The sequence below is a fragment of the Pecten maximus genome, chromosome 6 (genome assembly GCF_902652985.1).
Source record: "Pecten maximus chromosome 6, xPecMax1.1, whole genome shotgun sequence".
Taxonomy (NCBI): Eukaryota; Metazoa; Mollusca; class Bivalvia; order Pectinida; family Pectinidae; genus Pecten; species Pecten maximus.
Window position 1 is genome coordinate 3,303,678 of NC_047020.1, and position 27,803 is coordinate 3,331,480.

The 27,803-nt window shown below is 35.5% G+C and overlaps 1 protein-coding gene across 2 annotated transcripts; it reads left to right on the plus strand.

Annotated features, from left to right (window-relative positions):
• LOC117328737 (sodium-dependent proline transporter-like) lies at nt 1-27,435 on the plus strand. Of its 2 annotated transcripts, none has more exons than XM_033886248.1 (15): nt 1-174; nt 15,379-15,499; nt 16,101-16,232; nt 17,468-17,689; nt 17,968-18,127; nt 18,934-19,072; nt 19,460-19,594; nt 20,013-20,116; nt 20,485-20,609; nt 21,536-21,648; nt 22,462-22,593; nt 22,931-23,030; nt 24,673-24,782; nt 25,177-25,332; nt 25,531-27,435. In XM_033886248.1, the coding sequence occupies exons 1-15, from the start codon at nt 166-168 to the stop codon at nt 25,744-25,746; spliced, it is 1,974 nt and encodes a 657-aa protein (XP_033742139.1). In that variant the 5' UTR covers nt 1-165; the 3' UTR covers nt 25,747-27,435. The 2 variants fall into 2 exon arrangements, with proteins under 2 accessions (XP_033742139.1, XP_033742138.1); XM_033886247.1 differs by lacking the exon at nt 1-174 and adding an exon at nt 10,345-10,545.
• Nucleotides 27,436-27,803: the final 368 nt, after the last annotated feature.

Consider the following 27,803-nt stretch of genomic DNA (forward strand, 5'->3'; position numbering starts at 1 on the left):
TATCTGTTTGTAAACCTTGGCTTTAAGTGTTCTCTCTTCGTCACGTGATTTCGTCTGGCATTGTGTGGCGAACCAGTGGGTCATAATTGTGAACCCTGCGACACAAGCACTGTACACTGCTCAAGGATTAAACATTCAACTGTGACTAAAAACGGGACATAGGCCATGGCGAAGGTAATATAAATCTTCTTTTTTTTTCAAATTCAATTAACGAACGAGTATTGTCACAAACTTGTCCAACGGTATGTTGTTCACATCCTTTTAGTATTCGAAAAGCTGCTTTCTTTCCAAAATGCAATTAAAACTAAAATAAATAAATAGATCAATGTAGGAGTGAAAAAAGATGCTTGATATAAACAGTGTCGAAGACCGCCCTTGTTAATCCACTACGCTGAGATTTGAATTATCAATAGTGTGTTTATAGGAGGATCTGAGGAGGGTATCAAACTGTCCAAATAAAACCGGTTTTGAAGTAAAATATTTGCGGTATGCCTGTCCGGTCCTGGCCTTGGACTATCGAATGGTTCTCGTAGGTCAGTGGAGGTCCGGAGTCAGATGTCGTGTGTCGAGGACCACAGACATCACTAGCAAATCAAACTATTAGGCAGGTCATGTGCTGTACCTCTTTAGGTGACTAGTAAATGCAATCTGTAAACATAGACCGACAGGGGAGCACCAACATTTAATTAAAGAGGAAGGTTTTCAAATTATTAAGTTACAGTTTATGAAGTCCATGTCCGCAGTCAATTGTAATAATGGTGGATATTGTTCCTATCTCATGTAGTAATAACCTCAAAGGTCCCAATGTACCGGTTAGTCTATGTTAAACGGGCTAACTCTAAAGGAAAAAGTAAAAATGTCACGGATAGGTGTTGGTAAGTTTTGATGAATGTTTGTTTCAACAGTATATTTATAGGTATATATATGTGACGGATTATAAATCTACATAGCCCAAGGCGCACATGTTAATATAAGTATGATTCGCCTTCACCAGCTCCAGCGCTCACGTATAAGGGGCCCAGGTAAGCCTACAGCAGATTCCACTGTGTAACATGCAGGTGACGCAAGTTATGGACGTCTATTGCTGGACACTTTCGTTTACCTATATCGAGATATGTCATATATAGAAATTATCTTCTATATAGAGAGAGATGTTATATATAGAGAGATATGTTATGTTTAGAGAGATATGTTATATTTAGAGAGATATGTTATGTTTAGAGAGATATGTTATTTATAGAGAGATATGTTATACTTAGCGAGATATGTTATACTTGGAGAGATATGTTATATTTAGAGAGATATGTTATATTTAGAGAGATATGTTATACTTAGAGATATGTTATATTTAGAGAGATATGTTATTTATAGAAAGATATGTTATACTTAGAGAGATATGTTATATTTAGAGAGATATGTTATACTTAGAGATATGTTATATTTAGAGAGATATGTTATTTATAGAAAGATATGTTATACTTAGAGAGATATGTTATATTTAGAGAGATATGTTATACTTAGAGAGAGATGTTATATTTAGAGAGATATGTTATATTTAGAGAGATATGTTATATTTAGAGAGATGTTATATTTAGAGAGATATGTTATTTATAGAGAGATATGCTATATTTAGAGAGATATGTTATATTTAGAGAGATATGTTATATTTAGAGAGATATGTTATTTATAGAGAGATATGTTATATTTAGAGAGATATGTTATGTTTAGAGAGATATGTTATACTTAGAGAGATATGTTATACTTAGAGAGATATGTTATATTTAGAGAGATATGTTATACTTAGATAGATATGTTATATTTATAGAAATATGTTATTTATAGAGAGATATGCTATATTTAGAGAGATATGTTATACTTAGAGAGATATGTTATTTATAGAGAGATATGTTATACTTAGAGATATGTTATATTTAGAGAGATATGTTATATTTAGAGAGATATGTTATATTTAGAGAGATATGTTATACTTAGAGATATGTTATATTTAGAGAGATATGTTATACTTAGAGAGATATGTTATACTTAGAGGGATATGTTATACTTAGAGAGATATGTTATGTTTAGAGAGATATGTTATATTTACAGAGATATGTTATATTTACAGAGATATGTTATGTTTAGAGAGTATGTTATATTTAGAGAGATATGCTATACTTAGAGAGATATGTTATATATTACGAGATATATTATATATAAAGAGATATGTTATAGATAGAGAGATTATTATGTTATAAATATTATAGGTAAATATTAAGAAACAAAAATTGTTGTCTTTTTCACAAAATCAATTATACATATCTCAAAATGAATGCACTATTGAATAAAAACTCGGTAGTCAGTTCAGAATAATCGTATGAAACAATATCAGCCAGACAGTTTATGTACGATTCCACATTCCGCCTGTCCGACTAGACTAGTTTAATGGTCGCCATCTTGTTTAATACATTTTACTTCCTTGTACGGTATGACGTCAGACGTGATCGATGAGAGTTGATATGCCTAATGGTTCTGTTGTCACCATAATAACTCTCCTTTTATTTTTGTCAGGGTTTCCGTAAAAATCTACAATTGTTTTCGTATTTCCCCCTCTTTTTTAGTATCTTGAGTTGGATTTACGATTTCTCCGGTATCCCAGTATCTTTTGTTGTTCTTGTACAGTCAGGACATCAAGTCAACGCAACGAAAAAAAATCACTCTTTGATTTCGTGTTAAATCCGTGTTGATTGACGAAGTTCGGGAGTAGTTATTAATGCGATTTGAAAGTGATATCAATACCTCACCAGTAAGTAACCATGGCTGGAACATAGTGACAGACAATGATTTCCATGTAATTCAATGTTTGACTTTGTCATAAAACAATATAAAGAACAATTTTAGAGACCACTTAATCAAAGTCCTTTATTACAGCTGTAACAGATTGTGTCTGATATCATACTCTTTCGTCATTGGAATCACACGTATATGTATCCTTCGTGACTTAGGTAAAACAGCCAAAGATGTGTCATTGAACTTGGCTGTTGGATCGTGTCTGGAATATTTATTAGAGTCTGTTGACATTAAACATTAAACATGGCAGATCAGCACCAACGTGATATTCTAATGTGCCAAGACCAAAAATGGCATTTCTTGTTTACATAGCTAGTGCGCACACAGCCTTTGATTTTTGTCGTGTTACTAACTAACCTAGATGTGTTTAAACTCGGGACCAGGGGAATAAGTGTAGTGTTTACTCTGTTTAAATTCTGTATGGAAATTAAACGAGTTTAAGTATAAGGGAGAAGTCGTCTGGTAGAACCAAGTAAAGCAATAGAAACAACATAAAGCAGCGTAGTCACCACTGTACCACGCCCTTATACACAAATGTATTGGTATGTCATTCAGTTACTAGAAAATCTACATTCATTTCTTATGGATCTATCTGATTGTTCCGAATAAAGTTGTCAGGTATTTTCTGAAAATTCTCCAATATCCAAAATTTATCAAATTATAATTTTAGCACCACTTCTTGAGTTTTATATGTATTTTCGCGAAATGGCTGCATGGTAAATTGACATGTCTTGTTCGAAGTATATGTGGCCATTGCCATAGATTTGTGCGTCTTTGTACAATTTTTATTCTATTATTACAATTCCGTCCGGCAATGTAAACAAAGAGAATATACCGGCGGATGTGTGTCTCTATAATGTACACAAATTAATATTTCGGTATTACTTATTAGAATATATCACATGTGTTGTATTCTTCAAAATATTTGACGCAATTTAAGCTAAAGCACTGAGCTGCATGTTTGTGTTTATATGTAGTCGCCAGGGGGCGTGACGGTAATTGATGAGCCAGCTCAATGACCAATCATCCACAGCAGAAGGTTGTAGATGAAGGAGATTGTAAAGGTCATAATGTCATCTGTCAGACAACCGTAGATTATCACGTCTCCATCAACTGTAGCCCCAGGCAGGTTAGGGCGGGGACTAAACAATACATGCATTGTCAAAATTTAGGAAAATTTCAAAATATGGAATAAATAAAAAGGACTAGCATGAGAGAGTACAAATAAGCAGAAAATGGTAGAACTAGCATTGAATGAAAAAATATAAATTTATAATATAACGTTTAAACATTAAACTACTGTGTTCAAAATTCAGAAATATAGAAATACGCCCACAATTCAGTATTTCCACTGTTTATAGAATACAATTAACATTAATTATTTTAGTCATTACTAAATGGAGAGTTGGATTTATTTATTAAAAAGAACCATTTTGGTTTAGAGTTCCTCACATAAGAGAATATTTTAATTTTATAATGTTTGCAGGTTTTTCATCCACGAAGTAAGAAAAGGCACATGCCCATGAATTATAATTCCACAGACGAACCACTAACTTCCTTACACAATGTTAATTAATGCAGGTCGACCAGTTAGCATCAGTTATACAATATCTACATATACACTATAGATAACAGGCACGTGCTCACACACATCTTTATACATCACGACAGAATATTGATGTTAACGAAATACTCTAATCAATGTATGTACTGGGTGTTTAGCCAATGTATGTACTAGGTGTTTAGTCAATGTATGTACTATAGGTGTTTAGTCAATGTATGTACTATAGGTGTTTAGTCAATGTATGTACTATAGGTGTTTAGTCAATGTATGTACTATAGGTGTTTAGTCAATGTATGTACTATAGGTGTTTAGTCAATGTATGTACTAGGTGTTTAGTCAATGTATGTACCAGGTGTTTAGTCAATGTATGTACCAGGTGTTTAGTCAATGTATGTACCAGGTGTTTAGTCAATGTACATGTGTGTATGTACTAGGTGTTTAGTCAGTGTATGTACTAGTTGTTTAGTCGATGTATGTACTAGGTGATTAGTCGATGTATGTACTGGGTGTTTAGTCGATGTATGTACTAGGTGATTAGTCAATCAATGTACTAGTTGTTTATTTGTGTAACGTAACGGTGTAAACACTTAAGAGATGACAAACAACACTATATACTTTGTATACACTGTTATACTTTAGTATACCTCATTAACCGACGATCAGTCACGGGTGGATAATGTTTGTTACTTACACACATATTTACACTGTGTCCATGATGTTTACTGATGGGGCCTAGAACTTGTTGGGTTCTTTACGATATTTAAGTCCTTTGTAGTGGAAAACAGTCGAAACAAATACGGAACAAATGGGAGAATTAATGAAGAAGAATCTATATCTCATTTTATATCTGTGATTAAACTTTGAATGTCCAAATACCATAGTAATCTTAGTGACAAATCTATACTGTTCTTTGTATGATTTGTGGAGGATACCAATGTAAAGACATCTATCACTCTGTTCAGATCAATAGTGAACGGAAAAAATAGAGACTGAAGGTTAGGAATATCCTCGACTGTATAAATGGTAAAACATGAATACATTAATATCCTCGACAGTATAAATGGTAAAACATGAATACATTAATATCCTCGACAGTATAAACTGGGCAGGTGTGATAGGTATAAATGGTAAAACATGAATACATTAAAATCCTCGACAGTATAAACTGGGCAGGTGTGATAGGTATAAATGATGAAACTTGAATACATTAATATCCTCGACAGTATAAACCGGGCAGGTGTGATAGGTATAAATGATGAAACTTGAATACATTAATATCCTCGACAGTATAAACTGGGCAGGTGTGATAGGTATAAATGGTAAAACATGAATACATTAATATCCTCGACAGTATAAACTGGGCAGGTATGATAGGTATAAATGGTAAAACATGAATACATTAATATCCTCGACAGTATAAACTGGGCAGGTGTGATAGGTATAAATGGTAAAACATGAATACATTAATATCCTCGACAGTATAAACTGGGCAGGTGTGATAGGTATAAATGGTAAAACATGAATACATTAATATCCTCGACAGTATAAACTGGGCAGGTATGATAGGTATAAATGATGAAACATTATGAATACATTAATATGATTAAAGGTTTCATAAAGAGACATTGCGTTGAAGTATTTAATCCATTTAAATTTCCTAAAGACTATATCACCGTTTTATATGTTTATTTTGCGCTTGTAAGAATTACACCTGCAGTTGGACAAAATTATTTACTTGTAGTATGATTCAGCTTAGAAGTTTTCCTTTTCAAGATCCTTAACCGTGAATAATTCTCATGGAACGTTTCGGAAAATTATTTTTTACTTAAAGTGTCTGTTAGATATTTGGTAAAAAACTTTCACAACTTGACTTAAACAAATGTTCTGATGTTTGATTAATTCTTTCGAGTGATCAGAGCGTCACAGCATGAATACTTAGTCATAGACCTCTCCATTCGGCATACCCTTAACATTTATTAATGACCTAGCCTACAGACTCTCTCTATCGGAAATATACATCTTAATGGATTTTTATCGTAAACAACAACAGGTTTGTACTGTAAATGTACTGGTCAGTGCTGTATATGTAGGTCTAATTGTCAGCGCCATCTCCGATATCACTGCTCTGAAAAACGCTTGACCACGTCAGTGGGAGTTTATTACAATGTAAATGACCACTCCTTAATCGACCACTAGAATGAAATCGGACAATAGAGAACAATAGGTGATGCCGCTGGCACTGCTTGTGTGTTCGGAATTATCGTTGTTTGAACAAAATTAAAGTCGTTTTGACGACGGAAAGCGTGAGATTTGTAAGAATATAAGCTCTTCTAAAACGTACACACCTATATTTCACGTTTAATTCACATTCCAACACATCACAAATAAGACAGTCTTCTCCGAGGACTAGGTGAATTTCTGTGTAAGCCATACCTTATATATCTACAGTGTACGGTAGCGTCTCCTTATAAAAGTTATTGTTTACATTGAAAGCTAAGAGTGATACCCGTGATATGGCACTACTGAATAAATAACAAAGCTCTGTCATCAAAACTGAATATAGGAGAATTGTTGCATAAATCATATGGAGGGGGAGGGGGGGGGGGGGGGGGGGGGGGATCTAACGCACTTCACAAAGTGTACTATTTTGTTTAGATTGTATAATATAAACTGATAATCAACATAAAATGTTGAGAACTGGGCACGACACCTCTTCTGTAAAGTATTGTTACATAAGAAATCTAACATAGTATGACGAAATTTTGCTGACCTCTTCAACACATTATAATAATTATTCTACATTATTTCAAAAGTAATTCTTGTCAGTGGTTTTCTTCTAGGACCCTTTAGTGATGCTAGGGGCACCTTGTAGCTATTTCGTCGTTCTAGGACTCGTGTGTTGTGCTTGGGACAATTTACAGCTATTTCGTCCGTATATGACTCGTTTATGATTCTAGGGATACAATTAAGCTGTTCCGTCCTTCTAGAACTAGTCAATTTTTTATGCTGAAGAGATTATACAGCTGTCTCGTTCTTCTAGGATTTCTCAGTGATACAATGGACACCATACAACTATTTCGTCCTTGTGACACTCGTCAGTGGTGTTAGGGATATCATACATCTGTTTCGTCCTTGTGACACTCGTCAGTGATGTTAGGGATATCATACATCTGTTTCGTCCTTGTGACACTCGTCAGTGATGTTAGGGATATCATACATCTGTTTCGTCCTTGTGACACTCGTCAGTGATGTTAGGGATATCATACATCTGTTTCGTCCTTGTGACACTCGTCAGTGATGTTAGGGATATCATACATCTGTTTCGTCCTTGTGACACTCGTCAGTTATGTTAGGGACACCATACAACTTTTTCGTCCTTGTGACACTCGTCAGTGATGTTAGGGATATCATACAACTATTTCGTCCTTGTGACACTCGTCAGTGATGTTGGGGATATCATACATCTGTTTCGTTCTTCTAGGGCTCGTCAGTGATGTTAGGGATATCATACAACTACAGTATTTCGTCCTTGTGACACTCGTCAGTGATGTTAGGGATATCATACATCTGTTTCGTCCTTGTGACACTCGTCAGTGATGTTAGGGATATCATACATCTGTTTCGTCCTTGTGACACTCGTCAGTGATGTTAGGGATATCATACATCTGTTTCGCCCTTGTGACACTCGTCAGTGATGTTAGGGATATCATACATCTGTTTCGTCCTTGTGACACTCGTCAGTGATGTTAGGGATATCATACATCTGTTTCGTCCTTGTGACACTCGTCAGTGATGTTAGGGATATCATACAACTATTTCGTCCTTGTGACACTCGTCAGTGATGTTAGGGACACCATACATCTGTTTCGTCCTTGTGACACTCGTCAGTGATGTTAGGGATATCATACATCTGTTTCGTCCTTGTGACACTCGTCAGTGATGTTAGGGATATCATACATCTGTTTCGTCCTTGTGACACTCGTCAGTGATGTTAGGGATATCATACATCTGTTTCGTCCTTGTGACACTCGTCAGTGATGTTAGGGATATCATACATCTGTTTCGCCCTTGTGACACTCGTCAGTGATGTTAGGGACACCATACATCTGTTTCGTCCTTGTGACACTCGTCAGTGATGTTAGGGACACCATACAACTTTTTCGTCCTTGTGACACTCGTCAGTGATGTTAGGGATATCATACATCTGTTTCGCCCTTGTGACACTCGTCAGTGATGTTAGGGACACCATACATCTGTTTCGTCCTTGTGACACTCGTCAGTGATGTTAGGGACACCATACAACTTTTTCGTCCTTGTGACACTCGTCAGTGATGTTAGGGACACCATACAACTTTTTCGTCCTTGTGACACTCGTCAGTGATGTTAGGGATATCATACATCTGTTTCGTCCTTGTGACACTCGTCAGTGATGTTAGGGATATCATTAATCTGTTTCGTCCTTGTGACACTCGTCAGTGATGTTAGGGATATCAGACATCTGTTTCGTCCTTGTGACACTCGTCAGTGATGTTAGGGATATCATACATCTGTTTCGTCCTTGTGACACTCGTCAGTGATGTTAGGGATATCATACATCTGTTTCGTCCTTGTGACACTCGTCAGTCATATGTTAGGGACACCATACAACTTTTTCGTCCTTGTGACACTCGTCAGTGATGTTAGGGATATCATACATCTGTTTCGTCCTTGTGACACTCGTCAGTGATGTTAGGGATATCATTAATCTGTTTCGTCCTTGTGACACTCGTCAGTGATGTTAGGGATATCATACATCTGTTTCGTTCTTCTAGGGCTCGTCAGTGATGTTAGGGATATCATACATCTGTTTCGTCCTTGTGACACTCGTCAGTGATGTTAGGGATATCATACATCTGTTTCGTCCTTCTAGAAGTTGCCATTGATAATAAGGTCATCATACAGCGAGGTCCTTCTTAAAGGACATCTAACGGATACTAGGGACACTATACAGTTATTTCGTCTTTCTAGGAGTCCTCAGTGATACTAGGATAGAATACAGATACAGTACATTAGACAGAAGGTTGTAGGGGTACCTCACTAGCCGTGATCGCTAATGCGCTGAAAGTATAATGCTGAATTGGTCAGTACAGTCAAACGTGAGACCGCTCTGCTAGTTCTAGAAAAATTGACACCAGATAATAATGTCTATTCGGTTAGCTGTTTCACCAATGATGGCACGTTGGTTCTCCAAAGTCTCAAGGTCTGTGATAACTAATACAAGATTGATACAATGATATTCAACTACTATAAAGTTCAAATTGCAAAGAATCATATTTTGAAACATAATTTCTCAAGTACTTGATTCATTTCACTTAAATATATAATGAAATTCATTACCAATATCGAAGTTAAGTAATGTACAAGTCCTCCCACATATTTTGTATAACAATATAGACAATGTTACTTTGTTGGTCAGGTGTTCATCAGTGTCAACTCGGATCGTCTATCTGTATAACAATAGAAATAATTGCATGCTTTTTATTGTGATGTACAGTTATATTTGAAAACAGTATTGCTATGACAACCACATAAATTGGTACCGAATCCTGACCAAATTATTAATGTTTTGATCGTTCAACGTCAGAATGATCTCTTTTATAAATTTGTGAGATAATGTGAAGATTGTTTTTATGTTTGTAGTCCTGCACCCCCTCGACATACAGTGTACTGAATTAGACTTTATGTAACATTATAGGTATTACAGGTACGTTAGGCATTAGTTCTCAATATTTATATAAATCTACGTGTAAAATGTCCATGGGTAATATGACATGTGTTAGGATTTTTTTTTTAAGTTTGCTTTAACATGCTGCAATGGTTACGATCGTAGGGTGATGTATGGTATCCCGCTAGCTAATCACATGTATATAAACCTATAGACACTTCACTGTACTCCGTGATCCGGCGACATGGAGGATGTCTCCTCACAAATGTCCTCGGAAGACAATTCCTTGGCAAGTAGTGATATTGAAAAGTCAGGAGATGTGGAAAAGGTTGTCAGTTATGTAAACCCAGACACCAACAGTATTGACGGAGAGGAAAGACAAAATGGTGTCGGGGATGTAAACCCAGACACCAACAGTATTAACCGAGAGGTAAGACAAAAGGTTGTCAGTAATGTAAACCCAGACACCAACAGTATTGACGGAGAGGTAAGACAAAAGGTTGTCAGGGTTGTAAACCCAGACATCAACAGTATTGACGGAGAGGTAAGACAAAAGGTTGTTAGGGATGTAAACCCTGACAATATTGACCGAGAGGTAAAACAAACGATTACAAACACAATATTCTTATTAATATTTTGTTTAATCCATTTGTTTAAGTTTAATTTAAGTGGTAAAATATTTAAAGTGTTTTTATTCAATTTTTATCTTGGAGTTTTCATTGATATTTCAATATTGATAAAACAAAACTTGTTATAATGTAATAAGTTCTCCGCGATCTTCATTAGAGTAATGTTAATTTTAAGTCCATTGTTTCAATAAGACGTCCGTTATGTACATTAAGATATGTATTATTATTCCTTCATCAACACGTGATCCTAAATACATCAATGTATGTTGATAATGAAATGTGATCATATTACTGCCTACTTTTTATTTTTAAATTATTTACTACAAACGGAATGGTCTCTCTAGCTTATAAATAAAGATCTGCTAACCATATATGGAGCGTGGAAGAAGTATACATGTAGATACAGACAAACAAATTAACGTATATATTCGAATATGTAATGCAGACTTTTGCGTTTCAGTGGATTTTGCTGTTAACACACAATAAGTGCATTAACATTATAATAAATATTTTTGATCTAGTTACTTAAAAAACGGAAAACTGTACAGTACGACTTCCAATGGGTGAGTTGGGATGGTGGTGATGTTTTATATAGAAGTAGGATATCCCATGTCTTACTAGATACAACAGGCTGTCAACGACTTATTGATAATGATGGGGACATAAAATATTTGTATCCTTAAAAAACCAAACAAAACTTCTTAGTAATAGAATTCTTAGAAATATTTATAACATTTAACTACAAACTGTACATCAATGTAACCTGTTTAATACCATTAACACGTAGACATGTTGCCGTGGGAGAGATTTATAAACCATGTCTGACTAATTTGAACAATCTAAGTCTCCTGCTGATGTCACCCATTCAAACAGACAGCTCACCGCCTTAGCTCTTCAGCATTGGTATAATTAGGTGTATTCAATAGCATTCGTACCACAGACATGTTTGAATTCTATAGAAGAAAGTCCCATTTCAAATATATATCCAAATTTCTCATTGAACATGAAGATCAAATTAGATTCAATAAGAGATCTGGTCGTACTTGTAAGATTGGAGAGTTGCACAACTATAGCATGACACACCTGTACTTCAGTAAAAATTTATTCAGGTGAAATAAATCCTGCCCAATACACAATCATTCTTAAGTCGCTCAACACACGAAAGTTATACTACCGCGACCTGTCAAATATTCATCTATTGCAATAAGGTTTACCTTCACGAAGAAAAATATGTTTCCGCCCCTGTGTACAAACAGTACTTGAGTAGGAAATAATTCAGAATGTGCTTTAAAAAAATCCAGTTAAAATCTGTTTGCTAGTTTTTTTCGCAAAGCTAGTTCATATGAATTTTTATCGGGAAGCGTAATACTATTTAAGCCAATCAGAAAGTGTGAAAAACATTTCATAATACCAATTATTGTATGATTGGACAGAGGCCCTCACGTGTCAGTTACATTTTATGGTTTTGACTCCATTTTCTCTTAATATCACTTTTGTGAGGTCAAAATATTGGTTATGACATCAGTGTCAAGGCTACCCTTACTTTCAGTGATCAGATATGATAAAATAGTTATTTCAAATAGCTTCGGTATCTATTTTATTTGGTTATTTTATTTTATTTATCTATTTATTTATCTTTTTTGTTCGTTGGTTAATTGCACAAGTGTGATTCCTTTAGATATTAATATTACCTCAATTAAAGACAGTACTAACGCAAGGTGTTTTATCAACTGGTTTCTTCTTATAAATTGCAAACACTTCATCATGAATGCAATGTACAATACTTATCGTGTTGTACAGAAATAGAGTTAAATCAACAATTATTTACTAGTTTAAATACAGATACAATGACCTGTATCTCCAGGACAATGAGAACAAATTCACTACGGACCAATTAGTACGACATAAAAACGTGTGTACATATCAAACACGCTCCTCTCGACACAACGTTTGGGACGAGTTATACAGGAACACCATTAAATCAGTGAAATAGTAACCGATGACTTGTTCGGTCAGTGACAGACTGTGTAATATCGAGGGTGACACGGTGTCAGTAATGGCCGTCCATATACAGGTTGTAACTGCCTGTCCTCGCCAGCTCACCTCTTTAATCCTGTCAAATATATAAAACTAACATCAAGGCAGTGCGACACATTGAATTTAAAATGGGATTCGGTTTAATTTCTTTCATGAAAAGTAGGACAAACACATTCAGACCACAATTCTATTTAAACTCCAGTAGATTTCAAGTACCAGATTCAGTGATTTTCCATTTCGTTTAAATCTTTACCTTCAATATCAAATTGTTTAGGCTTGTAGTGGTATCCATACTCATGCCAAATATCACAAAAACATTTTCTGGGTTCAGGTGTCTACTGATTTTGCAAAACTCAATGTGAAATAGCACATTTATTTTTAAAATGTTTATCTTTTAGAAAAAGCTATTTTTCTACGTTATTCAAGAAGATATGTAGATCGTGCCATCACTCTCATATATATACGTATCTTTCCCTGCTTCTAAACTTACTTGTATGGAGACAGGATGTTCGAGTCCTATCAAAACCGTCAATCTATAATGTTCAATATTAGGAAGGCTACAATACTCACACGCCCTAAACATTTCCTTTACATATCCTGATATGTACACCTGTATTCTTACTTTATCTTACATTTCCTTATTCTAATCTTCCTTTTGAATCGTCTTTCTCTATTCATAAATTTAAAGTTTTCTTTTCTTTACCTTACGAAAGCTGAGACAATATAATTTAGACATTTAGATGGTTAAGAACTGTGACACACAGTAAGATTGATACGTATTGTAATTACAGGTATAGTGTATCCTGTAATAATTATTGAAGATAATAGCCAATTATTCTTAATAACAGCTCCTACTGTGTGTGGTGTCATGAATGTAAATTATGATTTATATGTTAATAAAGGGTAAATACAAGTTGTATTGTTCTAACTCAACATACATCAGTATTCGCCGACAGGTGTGTAGTGTTTCCATAACATGTGTTGTCATTTGTAATGTTCAATCTTCCCCGACAGATCTGTTACCTATGTAAGGTTACCTGACAAAGTACCGTATTTGACCTAATAAGGGCGCCTGCCCTAATAAGGGCGCCCCTACCTTTTTTCAAGGAAATACATCTTTGACTGAGTGTCAAAATGGTGTTCAAAAGTAATAATTCATGTGAAATATTTTGCTACTTTATGTGTTCAATTTTCTTCAGCAAATTAAGTAACTGGAACACATGTTTTCGCCACATTTTGTGTATTCCTACAGGCTACAGTACTCCTATAACATTGTTGGAGTACAGGCTACAGATGACATGTCAGTGCAAAGAGCACCCAAAACTAAACACACATACAAATAATAACTTACCATCTTTATTTGAAGATAAAGTAAAGACTTCATTCTTGTTGATAAATAACTTTTGTTCAGAGCAGAAAGCTAGTAAAATACATTGTAAATCAATTATTAGGTCAAAGAAAACGATGTCTGATGTGATCTGGGAAATCACCTGTTTCTATAAATAGAACACAAAAGAGTTCCATTTGAACATAAATGGTGGAACACACGTTCTCTGGTCTAAAGATCAGCTGGCATGGTTTACAAGTTTACAGGAGTATTCAAGTCATGTTTAAGATAATATATGATTATGAATAGATATCTTCATCTGGAATATTTTTATGACTGAATATTTTACCGTTTCCACAACCTTGGGTATTCTGCTATAAGGTATAGTCTGTTTCATAAAACTTCAGAATAACTAATCTTAATAAGGGCGCCCCCACTGTCAATTACCCGCGCCCTGCGCCCTTATTAGGTCAAATACGGTAATTATCGCTCGACCGATCGGGAGGTCATTGTTTGTGAACTCTCTCCACTTATAATGCTACTATTTATCCAAGAGCATGTTCTATTTATCCTAGGACATGCTCTGTTTATCCTAGATCGTGCCCTGTTTAGAATAATGCAGATCGATGAATGTACATTATTGTTCATAGCGTGTTGATTTATAACTATCATATTAACAATTTTTTTGTAATATGTATCTGATGTGGGTGGTCTAATCTCTTTTCTGAAAAGAACAAAACGTTGTATAGGTTATCGTTTTGTATTTATCTCTATTCACGTACACACTAAGCCGGGTATCTGTATTGGGCACTAGCATGATCCCTAATAATGATAACCCGGATTTGATCTAGATTTGTATGGAGGGTGTCGCCATGACCTAGATTTGTATGGAGGGTGTCGTCGTGACCTAGATTTGTATGAGGTGTCGTGACCTAGATTTGTATGGAGGGTGTCGCCGTGACCTAGATTTGTATGGAGCATGTCGGCGTGACCTAGATTTGTATGGTGGGTGTCGTCTATGAAGCAGAAGACTCTTACTCTACGGAACACCTGGTCATATCCTCTTTTTTCCATGGGTTTCCCCAACATATCATTGCCTTTTAATCGTTACATCTATTTTCAGTCACAATTACATTATCGTTTTAATGCTGGTATTAGTTGTATGCTTGATTGACCACCATCGTTAGTTGTTAACTTAAAACAACATACCGGTTGAGACTGTTATCATAAAGCCTTTCCAATGTGATTAATATTCATGTTATAATTTCAGGAGGAGCCGGAGCGCGGGAATTGGTCAGGAAAGCTTGACTTCCTACTGTCCTGTATCGGATACGCTGTAGGATTGGGAAATGTGTGGCGATTCCCCTACCTCTGCTACAGGAATGGCGGGGGTAAGTAATGAACAATTAACAAGCTTAAAAATACTTATCTCCGGGACATTTCTATAACCATTGATATCAGTAATATTAACTTCAAAACAATGATGATAGGAACATGGAATTCGCGCCGACAATCTACAGAACAAGTCTTTCCGATAGAACCGAGCAGCAAATTTGACCAAAATATGAAAAACCACATGTGAGATCATCGTTCCCTAATGTCAGTAATACGTGGTCCTCTATATGTGAGATCTTCGTTCCCTAATGTCAGTAATATATTGTCCACCAACTGTGAGATCTTCGTTCCCTAATGTCAGTAATATATGGTCCTCTATATGTGAGATCTTCGTTCCCTAATGTCAGTAATATATTGCCCATCAACTGTGATAGCTTCGTTCCCTAATGTGAGCAATACACTGTCCACCACATGTGAGATCCTAGTTCCCTAATGTCAGTAATATATTGTCCACCACATGTGGGATCCTCGTTCCCTAATGTCAGTAATATATTGTCCTTTACAGGTGCTTTCCTCGTTCCCTAATGTCAGTAATATATTGTCCTTTACATGTGCTTTCCTCGTTCCCTAATGTCAGTAATATATTGTCCTTTATAGGTGCTTTCCTCGTTCCCTACGTCATCATGTTGTTGATCGCCGGACTACCCCTATTTTTCCTGGAGCTATGTGTTGGTCAGTTCTCCTCCCAGGGACCAGTCACGGCCTGGGCCCTCAGTCCACTCTTCATGGGTACGTATCAGCGATAGAATACCTACACATCCACTCTGTCCACTCTTCATGGGTACGTATCAGCGATAGAATACCTACACATCCACATAATCAAGACTGTGTTGTGGAATTTCTGTATTACTTAAATAACAAAATGTTCCTAAAAAGGCTTTGACTTTGTAAATAATTTAAGGAAATAACAAAATCCACCACGAATTATCATATGATCATTCGGATCGATTCAATTATCTTTATTTTAAGAGTATTTCTCATTAAGTCCATAGCACGTTGTAATATCCTGCAAATACACACATTCCACGCAATACCCATTTCCCCGCAGCGAAATAATTCAGATACAAAGCAGACATCAACAGCGTGTTTAGACATACCTGGCCTTTACCTCATTCCTGATAATGATAAATGTTTTAAAGTGAAAACCTTCCTAAGTTTCATCATAAAACTTATTGATTGGTGTATTTTACTAAGCTTTGTATTGTGTGAACCCTGTGACTTCCCACAGAAAATCCTCAGGTTTATGATCAGCAGACATTACATTGGTCTTTAAATGATATTTATATTTATCTATAAAAGGTACGTGTCCTTTCGTAATGTAATAAAAAGCTGTGATCGTTTCATGCCTACATCATATATGTCATTGTGTAAATATCACCCAAGATGTCAGTCGTGTCGTTATTTTAGCTGTCTGAGGTTTATTTATTTACATATGATTTACTACATCACCACAGCCATTATCTCATGTAACATTGCGGTATCAAATGGAATAATCCAGTATGAACATCCATTGTATAGAGAAGCTCTGAACTTTAAAAAATATATATGTATTAATCATGGTGTCTAAATAATGATCTTTGATCTGGTATCAAATCCTGTATAGATTTTATGTATTCCAGAATAAATATATCATTCTTTATTTGACCTTAATCTTCGGGTATCTTTATCATCTATGCTCTTATAATCGAATTCGTTTTGCTATTTTCTTTTTGATGGATTGAACTTTTACTTGAACTTGATATATTCGTACGTGTACATGTATACATGTACATATATAATACCTGACCTTGAGATATCCGTACCATCTGTATACCTCTATGTTACCTGACCTTGAGATATCCGTGCCATCTGTATACCTCTTTGTTACCTGACCTTGAGATATCCGTACAATTTGTGTATATTTATATTACTTGACCTTGAGATATCATTACCATCGGTATAACTCTATGTTACTTGACCTTCAGGTATTGGTTGGGCCATGATCCTGATCAGTGCCATGGTGTGTACGTATTACAACGTCATCATCATGTATGCCGTGTACTACATGTTTGTGTCCTTCGTCAACCTTGACGACGAGTTACCATGGCAGCGGTGTGGAAAAGCCTGGAACACAGAAAAGTGTAGGACTGAACCATACCCCGATCTCACGACAATGAACGAGACTATGAAGGTGAACGCAACTCTGGGTAAGAAATCATTAAGGACCAATATACGTATTTTAGTTATAAGAAATTATCGAAAAATCATAATAAATAAATTACTTATCCTTGAACCAAGGAAAACAGCAATCATTTTTATTTTTAATTAACTGTTTTAAAGAAAACAGTAAATGGTTTAATATTGTATACAATATATATTTTACGGATATAATATCTATACAATGTAACAACATTTATCGGCTTCAAACCTTACAGGAGGATAAATAAGACACCTCTACTCATTTTCTTTTGATCCCTAATTGCAGAACTTAAAGAGCAAACCTGTCTGACTGGTTTACTAGGAAACCTGAGCACCTTATTCAACGAAACGTTTACGTCTATATCACAGCTCAACTCCACAATCCTAGTGGATCATACTGATTCTTGTGATATCAAATTCGAGACAGCCAGCAGTGAATATTGGAAGTGAGTGTCACTATAATTCTAAATAAGGTTCACAGACAATACATTTTATGTAGAGTTAGAGATCGATGAATATAAATAATGGACATCCATCTACAACTCCATCATACTTATGGTCTCGAAATAAGGAAATCAAACTCTATTAGTACTAATGACAAAAAAATATATGAAGTTAGGCTCTACATCGTTTATATTTCAAATAGCATGTTCTTGTTCTCTGTAAACCAATTGTAATATTCGACGGTATATGTACATATACCAACCATGCAATGCCATGACTATTTCGCCATCCCGAGCCTATTCCCGTGTCCTGAACTGGGGATGAATCAGTTCCCTGACTAAGATATGTGCTATAGTTTTGTTCCTCTGACACTCACTTTTGATTTTCAATTCTAAATTTCTACCAACTATCAACATAGTGATAATAAAGTCTGAAGGTTATATATTTTCTATTGAGGTAACGAAAACAACAAAACACCACAAACATGAAACCATAATTCAAGCTCAAAACTGATCCAAGGATGGCAAAATATGAACAAAAATATGGATTTACATGGAGACTCCTGAAATATACACGGAAATTAAGACCAGGTGTTTCGGCAGAGTAAGCGTCTCCTGCTTCATCGACACCCGCCATATAAATCTAGGTCACAGCGACACCCGCCACACAAACCTAAAATTAGAATGTATTGTTTGATATAAAAAAATAACTTCGCCAACTAAAACTCCAAAAAGGCACATCAGGCAACATTACGATGAATTGGCATAATTTTAAGGAATACTTAACTTATTTGATTTTTGTTCCACAGTCGGTATGTACTCAGGGTACATGAATCTGACGGTCTGGAAGATATCGGCGGTGTAAGTCTGAAAAACGTCCTCTGTCTTCTCATCTGTTGGCTGTTCATCTTCTTTTGTCTCATGAAGGGTGTCAAGTCTTCAGGAAAGGTAAGTCCTATCGTTAATTATTACAAAACAGAAATAGAGAAACAAATCGTTTTCTAAACATAGAACTAGAAAAACTAAAAATCCATTTCACTAACAAGAACAGTGATAGGAACATTGGCATTGTTTGGAAAGGTACACATACAGTACAAAGTATATGAATCAAGTAGAAAAAAATAACAAATGTTAAATCAACTATATCCACTTATATTTATATCGTCCTCATTAACATGTATATGACGTATGATATTTATATCGTCCTCATTAACATGTATATGACGTATGTTATATAACATGTATCCACTTGTATTTATATCGTTCTCATTAACATGTATATGACGTATGATATTTATATCGTCCTCATTAACATGTATATGACGTATGTTCCAGGTCGTGTATTTCACCGCTACCTTCCCTTACGTCGTCCTCCTTATCCTGTTGATCCGTGGTGTCACCCTCCCAGGCTATTACAAAGGAATCGAGTTCTACATCTTCCCAAAATGGGAGCTGTTGAAAAATCCAAAGGTAAGAATAAACCTGAGGTCATTTTTCGTCATTGTTTACATACAATTGTAAGTATTGTTATAAAAACTTCAAACAATAATCTTGATGCTTGACTTAATGGTGCAAAAATGTTTAATATTGTCTATGTGAAGTTTGACATTGACCAAAAGGGAAGTAACTGCTAGATATGTTTTCTTTATAGATATAGAGGATATTTAACAGTGACTTCAGTAAAACCAAATATGTTTTTCGAGTGTGGCCAATATTTTGATATATTTTTGCTTAAATCTTAATTATAAAGATCATTCTCGCGTGTTTTTTTTTTTAAATATGTGTACCTGGCCTGTTTTAAATCCAATAGTTGACTAAGTTGGTCGTTTAAGATAACACGTGCTCGTCACGCCCACTTTTGTTGATAACTGTCCTCTCCAATTTTTAGGTGTGGGGAGATGCTGCCACCCAGATATTTTACTCCCTCGGACCAGCCTTCGGAGGTCTTCTAACAATGGCTAGCTACAACAAATTCCACAATAACTGTCTTCGGTAAGTTATCAACGTAGATAAAATCACGTTCCTGGGCAATGAAACTTCATCTAACTCCTCTGGTAAATACTAATAGGCACACTGAGAGCGGCATTATAAAACATAAAATAAATTATTAGTATGGTCACTTAGTGGGCCAACTTAAACAAAAATAGAAAAACAGAACGTAGGAAAACAAGAAAATAATATATCTTAGTGCTACAGATCACTAATTGTCTTATGTCTATTTTTGATATATCACTTTTAAATAACAGGACAAAATAGGAAATATCTGTTGGTAGTTTCTTTCGTAGTGTCATTCTTGTCTAGTACTCTAGTTTAATCAGTTGATTTGGTGGTGCCTTATAGTAAATATATTATATTTTCAGTGATGCTGTGATCGTAGCGTTTATCAACTGTGGTACCAGTGTATTCGCCGGCTTCGCCATTTTCTCCCTACTTGGTTATATATCCTATACCACAAACGTTCCTATAGATCAGGTGGCAGATGACGGTACGTATTACATATATACCATTACAGAAATACCAGGAAAGGAAACATACTTGTATCGCTCCCAAAGATGGTGAACGATAAGTAGGAGCAGTAGCTACCATACTTATAGCCTCTGGTTTGTCTCGGCCTTGAAACAGAACCAAAGCATGTAGGGACAACCTCCCAACTAAAGGCCAAACATATGGCAGTGTCAAGAGAGACATTAGAACAAGAAAATTGTTTTGAACGAATAGAAAAGATAATATCCCAAATTTAGTCGCCTCTTAGGTTTCATGGGATCGGCAGGTACAATTCTGACGCCTGAACTGCAAGACACAACAGTTGTATTGGTTCCCCCGTGTTTGCTTTAACCATGCTTTTGCCATCTTACCAAATGCGGCCAATGTTTTGTTCAGAACATTTGCATAATACAAAGTACGTTGATATTCCTTGAAGTTATCCAAAATCGTCGAAAATCCGAAAGTAGGTTTTAGTACTTATCACAATATGACTTTTAATATCTGTACAGCATGCATATGTGTATGTTTGAGAAGAACATTAAGAGAGACGAAAACATGTAAATGAATGATTATATATAATGCCATGATGTTTGAGTAACCAAATGACCATAACAGTTTATCTTATTGTACAGGTCCAGGTCTGGGCTTCATTGCCTATCCAGAAGGTATAACAGTTTATTTTGTTGTACAGGTCCAGGTCTGGCCTTCATTGCCTATCCAGAAGGTATAACAGTTTATTTTGTTGTACAGGTCCAGGTCTGACCTTCATTGCCTATCCAGAAGGTATAACAGTTTATTTTGTTGTACAGGTCCAGGTCTGGCTTTCATTGCCTATCCAGAAGGTATAACAGTTTATTTTGTTGTACAGGTCCAAGTCTGGCCTTCATTGCCTATCCAGAAGGTATAACAGTTTATTTTGTTGTACAGGTCCAGGTCTGGCCTTCATTGCCTATCCAGAAGGTATAGCCAAACTGCCCAGTCCTCCAATCTTCGCCTTCCTCTTCTTCTTTATGTTGTTTACTCTCGGACTTGACAGCCAGGTAAGTCGTTAAAGTTGATCTATTTAGTTTTTAACTACTGATTACGTCTCCTCAATAACATATATTTTATGTCATATTCACGAGGATTTGTTTTCGCAAAAGTAGCGGTTGAGTAACACGTGTATTTAAGGCTAAGTAAGAATCAACTCGGTGTGCTATAATCCCACACAGAACCTCTCAACATTAAAATGTATGTCTGGCCTGCTAAACATCAGTACCATACAGTATCTGAATAATGTTTTCGTATATCGTACAACCATAAGTGTTAGTTTGTGTGCGTGTTGTTAGCTGTCACTTTCAGGGCCCAGTTGTTCAAAAGATGATTAGGCTAATCACAGTTTAACAACAATATTAAAATCCTGATATAATAATTTCTGGTAAAACAAACTTGACAAAATGTCATGAATCTATAACACTTGCGAGTCTCTTCCTACCTGCTTATTTTGAAGAATATAAATACAAAGGATTTGAAGTAAAGGAGAAATGAGATTTTCACTATACAAATGATTCAGTTGATCACCTTTTGAACAGCTGGGCCCAGAATGACAATTGAGAAGCATAGAACTGTACAAGATTATAGTCAAATCGGCTGTAAAACTGAGGTAGTAAATAGTGCCCAAGGTGGTTCAGTTACGATTTGTTTAAAGCCTTACCAAGATGTGCAATATTGTATTGACCCACTCATCCCGATTAAGAAACGGCCGCTCCGGCGCAACCAGATATCTTTAGATATCACTATAGTTTATATATCTATTATTTATTTACTTGTGTTTTATGATACATAGAATGAATATTTACGTTTTTACTTGACAGTTTGCCATGATGGAGACTGTTATCAGTGGTATCACAGACGTGTTTCCTAGACAGCTAAGGTCCAAAAAGGCATTGTTTACATTCTTCTGTTGTATGGTAGGATTCGTCCTGGGTATCCCCCAGACATGCAAGGTAAGTCCAACATATGGTCAAGTTAAACTGAACATATTAATCAGACAATCAGACGCTTTCTCGTGACATAATACACGTGGTAAAGTAGTTGATGATTTAATGACACGTAATTAGACTGTCCATCCTTTCCATTAAACATATTGCTGCCACTAAGTAGCTACTAAAGTACTTAAGATGTACATGTAAATGTTAGTTCAAAATAATGGTGACAATATAATTGTATTTGTTAATTTACCTGTGGAGATGGTCATAATAGGAATAATAATATTTCAAAAAAAATATCAACAATGACCCATGTTTAATTACTGTAATAACCTGACTGTTTCTATGGTTACAGGGTGGTATTTACCTCCTCACACTGGTTGATTGGTACTCCGGTAGTTATAATCTCATGATAGTCAGTTTCGTCGAGCTCGTGGGAATTAATTATGTATACGGTAAGTCATCGACAACATTTGTTTTATTTATCCTTACATGTAACAATCCATATATTTATATGCGTAGTATATTTGTTATATCCATTACCTACATATATACTCTTTGTACATGTGTCTTACAATAAAACACATTAATTATATCCATTACCTACATGTCTACCCTATGTACATGTGTCTTACAATAAAACACATTAATCATATCCATTCCCTACATGTCTACCCTATGTACATGTGTCTTACAATAAAACACATTAATTGTAACCATTACCTACATGTCTACCCTACATGTGTCTTACAATAAAACACATTAATTATATCCATTACCTACATGTCTACCCTATGTACATGTGTCTTACAATAAAACACATTAATTATATCCATTACCTACATGTCTACCCTATGTACATGTGTCTCACAATAAAACACATTAAGTATATCCATTACCTACATGTCTACCCTACATGTGTCTTACAATAAAACACTGATTATATCCATTACCTACATGTCTACCCTACATGTGTCTTACAATAAAACATTAATTATATCCATTACCTACATGTCTACCCTATGTACATGTGTCTTACAATAAAACACTGATTATATCCATTACCTACATGTCTACCCTACATGTGTCTTACAATAAAACATTAATTATATCCATTACCTACATGTCTAACCTATGTACATGTGTCTTACAATAAAACACATTAATAATGTCCATTACCTACATGTCTACCCTATCTACATGTGTCTTACAATAAAACACATTAATAATGTCCATTACCTACATGTCTACCCTATCTACATGTGTCTTACAACAAAACACATTAATTATATCCATTACCTACATGTCTACCCTACATGTGTCTTACAACAAAACACATTAATTATATCGATTACCTACATGTCTAACCTATGTACATGTGTCTTACAATAAAAAAACATTTGCTATTAGTACCCGTTCTGTTTATTTTATGATACAACATGTGTATCATAAGTAACATATATGCGCACGAGTGAAAAATATCAAAATATTAGCCACACGAGTGCAATATATTTGGTATTACTGAAGACACTGTTAGATATTCTGTTTATTACATTTTTCATCAACGAAAAACCTACCCCGTATGCTAACGAGGCCTACAGTTCCCTAAAAAAGTAGTTCCCCTGTCCAGGTGCTGACATATATGTCGGGCTTTCTGATTGGTCAATTATTTTGGTAATTTCTAATTGAAAAATATGATATTTTTCAGTGAAAAAATATCACTTTTATAGAATGAATAATTTTTGATATTTCACTGGTAAAAATGTAATAAATGTACATTTTCACCAAGGGTCGTGCATGATATTGATATTATTTGTCAATACTAATTCTATACAGATCAACGTCATATCTATCATTTTATATATCTACAACGATATCTTAAACTGGCTTCATATCAAACAAAACATAATTTTTAATTAATTCATCTTTGCGCAGTAGCGGTACCACAATTGATGAGGATTTTTCGAGACGTGATAACGCCTGTATACAACAATGCTACGAATTTCTGTGACAATTGTCAATTTTACCTGAAATTAATTGAAAACTGAATATGTTTTGATGTTATGTTAAAATGGTCATGTTATGTTATTACACCAGGAGTCAACAACTTCCGTCGGGACATTGAGCTGATGTTGGGAAAAAAGAGTCCCGTCGTTTGGGCTTATTTCTATTCTATGTGGTGTGTTGTTACTCCACTTGCTATAGGGGTAAGTGTGTGCTAACTGTATTAACATCTTAAACACTTGCTATAGGGGTAAGTGTGTGCTACTGAATTAACATCTTAAACGAGGGTCAGCAATAAACATACGGTTTACGATAAATTAATTCACCACTTTTCTAAAACATCAATAATTTCTTTCTTTTAGTACAATCTAGTACAACATAGTACAATTGCTAGTAAGGGTATCGTTTATCATTTAGACAGTTTAATATTTCCCCACACCAAACACGTACTTTATCTGTAAATTTGGTACTCTGGAATCTAAACGTACGATACTCTGACATTGCACACGTCTGAAATTGAGAAGGAAGCTAAATGATTTAACTTCCTACATTGGAATGACAAAATAATAACTGATATCTATTACTATATAACAACAGTTCATCGTGATCATGATGGCCATCAACTACTCACCTGCCGTGCTGGGCGATTACACGTATCCGCCGTTCGCTGAGGCCATCGGTTGGATGATGGTGTTGGCACCTCTTGTCCTCATTCTCATTGGCGCCATTGTGCAGATTGTGCGGAAGGGAGGGGTAAGATAACTATTGATTCCAATAATATCAAGTCCGTACGTTATGTGTTTGAAGCTTATTCGTCAGTCCTGTATGTGTTGAAATGTAAATGAAATTATAATTTTTACCTCAAACTCGCTTCTAGTTTCCGTATAATATTATCACAACAAATTCTGGTATAAAAACATAATTTATCATATTGTTTTCACTATTATCCAGATTGGCGCCGCCATCAAATCGGAACCCCATTGGGGCCCTGCCGATGACGAAGACCGTAAAGGCCCTAGGTACGCCCCATTGAACACACTGCAGGCCTCAGTCCCTGGAGGAAATGGACACTATCCCTCCAATGTAGGCTACAACAGTGAGAAGGGTAACCTCTACATGGTGGGGCAAGACAATAAGGCCATGACACCGGAACCGGAACGACTTTAATTATAGACGTCACCGGTCGTGCAACTTTATTTTTGAGACAATTTTCTGCAAAAAAAAGAGAGGAAGTTTTAGTCGCCATCTGCACTGAGCTATCATGAGGAATATATGACACTGCCCAATGCACCTTGCTTACAATCTTCAAGAAATTTGTGTTTAATGCAAATGTTTTCAAGTTCATCCCCAGACCTCTCTTTATGCAATGTCTTATCAACTTCACACAGTTTTATGTGTGTCCCGTGACAATGAGTAAAGCCTAAAGGGACTTAAGAAGTCGTAGTCCGACAAGGAGGTGTTGAACTGTTTATCTTAGTTTATTTCTATATAGTTATCTCTAGAAAGTATTCTTTTAAAGCTCTAGGTGTAGAAATGACAAGTGTTAACATTCTATGTGTTATAGAACGGAACTCCTCTACAAGTATACAAAATTACTAAATTAAAGCATGTGTCCCCAAGAATAGCATGAAATCCTGGGAAATGGCGTGATACGCATATTGGTACAGTGTTAATGATGTTACGCTTCCGCGGTCTGTGAAATATTAAATGTTTTCGTGATTCATCTAGATAAACCATCAACTTGTGAAATCCAGTCACAGTAATACTGTCTTCAAGTATACCTGGATTTTATAATCCAGTCACAGTAATACTGTTTTCACGTATACCTGGATTTTATATCGGTAAGCTCAGTTTGTGTTCAGTTCGACATCTTGTCAATGTATTAAATGTTTATAATTCATTGTTATTAATACAGTGCTCTGTTGACAGTTAAAACATATCACTGCCTCCGGTGTAGATTACATATCAGAATTATTCAATAGCAGCATTCCTGATCAACATTCCAGTAATAATGTAATCCGACAAACGTTCCCAGTAGATATATAGCATTCGGGAAGAGGTACTATAGGCTCGGGAGTTCTCCAGTCCACAGATCTTCACGTGTTCGGTCATATTACTGATATATTTAATTCCTGGATGGACGACTGACCGGGTAGTCTTGATCAGATCATCAGACACTCCTTATCGACATATTCCAAAGAATTCCAAATCCTGTACAACAGTGCGCCAAAATCGATAATCAATACACCATGTAGTAATTAAAAACAATGGTTATGACCATGTCAATACATATAGCAGTAATTATAATTCCCAAAGGTAGAAATCGTCATTACATGTTATAGTTCACATTCGGGACCTGGAACAATGTCGATATATAGGACAACCTACAGCAGTAATTCCCGTACGTGGCAATCGTATTTACATGATATAGTTCATATCTTAGACCTAGAACCATGATTGCTGGAGTGAATAAGGAATACTGTAGTATATGTAGTTTGTTATTGTCTAATCTTCACCAATAGGATTAGTAAGTATATCTTCTCTGCTTGTATTACTGGTCGTTTGTAGGAGTTGGGTGGAGTTATATAGATGTCTTTGCATAATATTGTACAGTCAGACCTTTATATTTGGATCAGCAGAGGCCCGGTCATGAATATATGCAAGATCAGCTACTTTGCCATGTAATTGGGTCTGACCAAGTATAGGCTTTTAGTGTTAGGACAACTGTAGTTTTAATGTTTTTAGTACTGTAGATGTAGTTGTGGAAATTGTCTCGCGCGCGTTTCCTGTAAAACTTTGTATATTATTTACTTTGTAATCAGATATTTTTTATTAATAAAACCCGATATTTCTTCATTTGTGTTCATTTTATTTTAGTTCCTAATCTCTTGAAGGCGTATTTTCTGAAAATGGTTCTTCTTACTTTTCCTCACCGACTTGAGAATCTGATTGGAGGCGAAATCTTGAACAAAATCGAATAACAGTAGGTAAAGTAAGGATAAAACTCCTTTACAAACTAAACTTCAGTCGTTTCCTTCCCACACTACCGAAATATTCAGCATGGCGACTCTGTAAAATCATCAATGATATTGCACAAATTAGTCTTATCCGTACAAATACTCAGTGCTTCAACAACTCGACACTTCTCGAAAGCTGTCGGCAAGGGGATACATGTTATAAACGTCGGCAGTATCATTCAGAATTACCGTTGTCTGTCAAAGCTA

Bases quoted from the DNA above. Each gene is read 5' to 3' on its own strand.
- LOC117328737 (XM_033886247.1), top strand. From the start codon at position 10,360: ATGGAGGATGTCTCCTCACAAATGTCCTCGGAAGACAATTCCTTGGCA. The intron at 19,073-19,459 runs GTAAGTCCTATC...CGTATGTTCCAG, and splicing joins GTGTCAAGTCTTCAGGAAAG to GTCGTGTATTTCACCGCTAC. The intron at 20,117-20,484 runs GTAAGTTATCAA...TTATATTTTCAG, and splicing joins TTCCACAATAACTGTCTTCG to TGATGCTGTGATCGTAGCGT.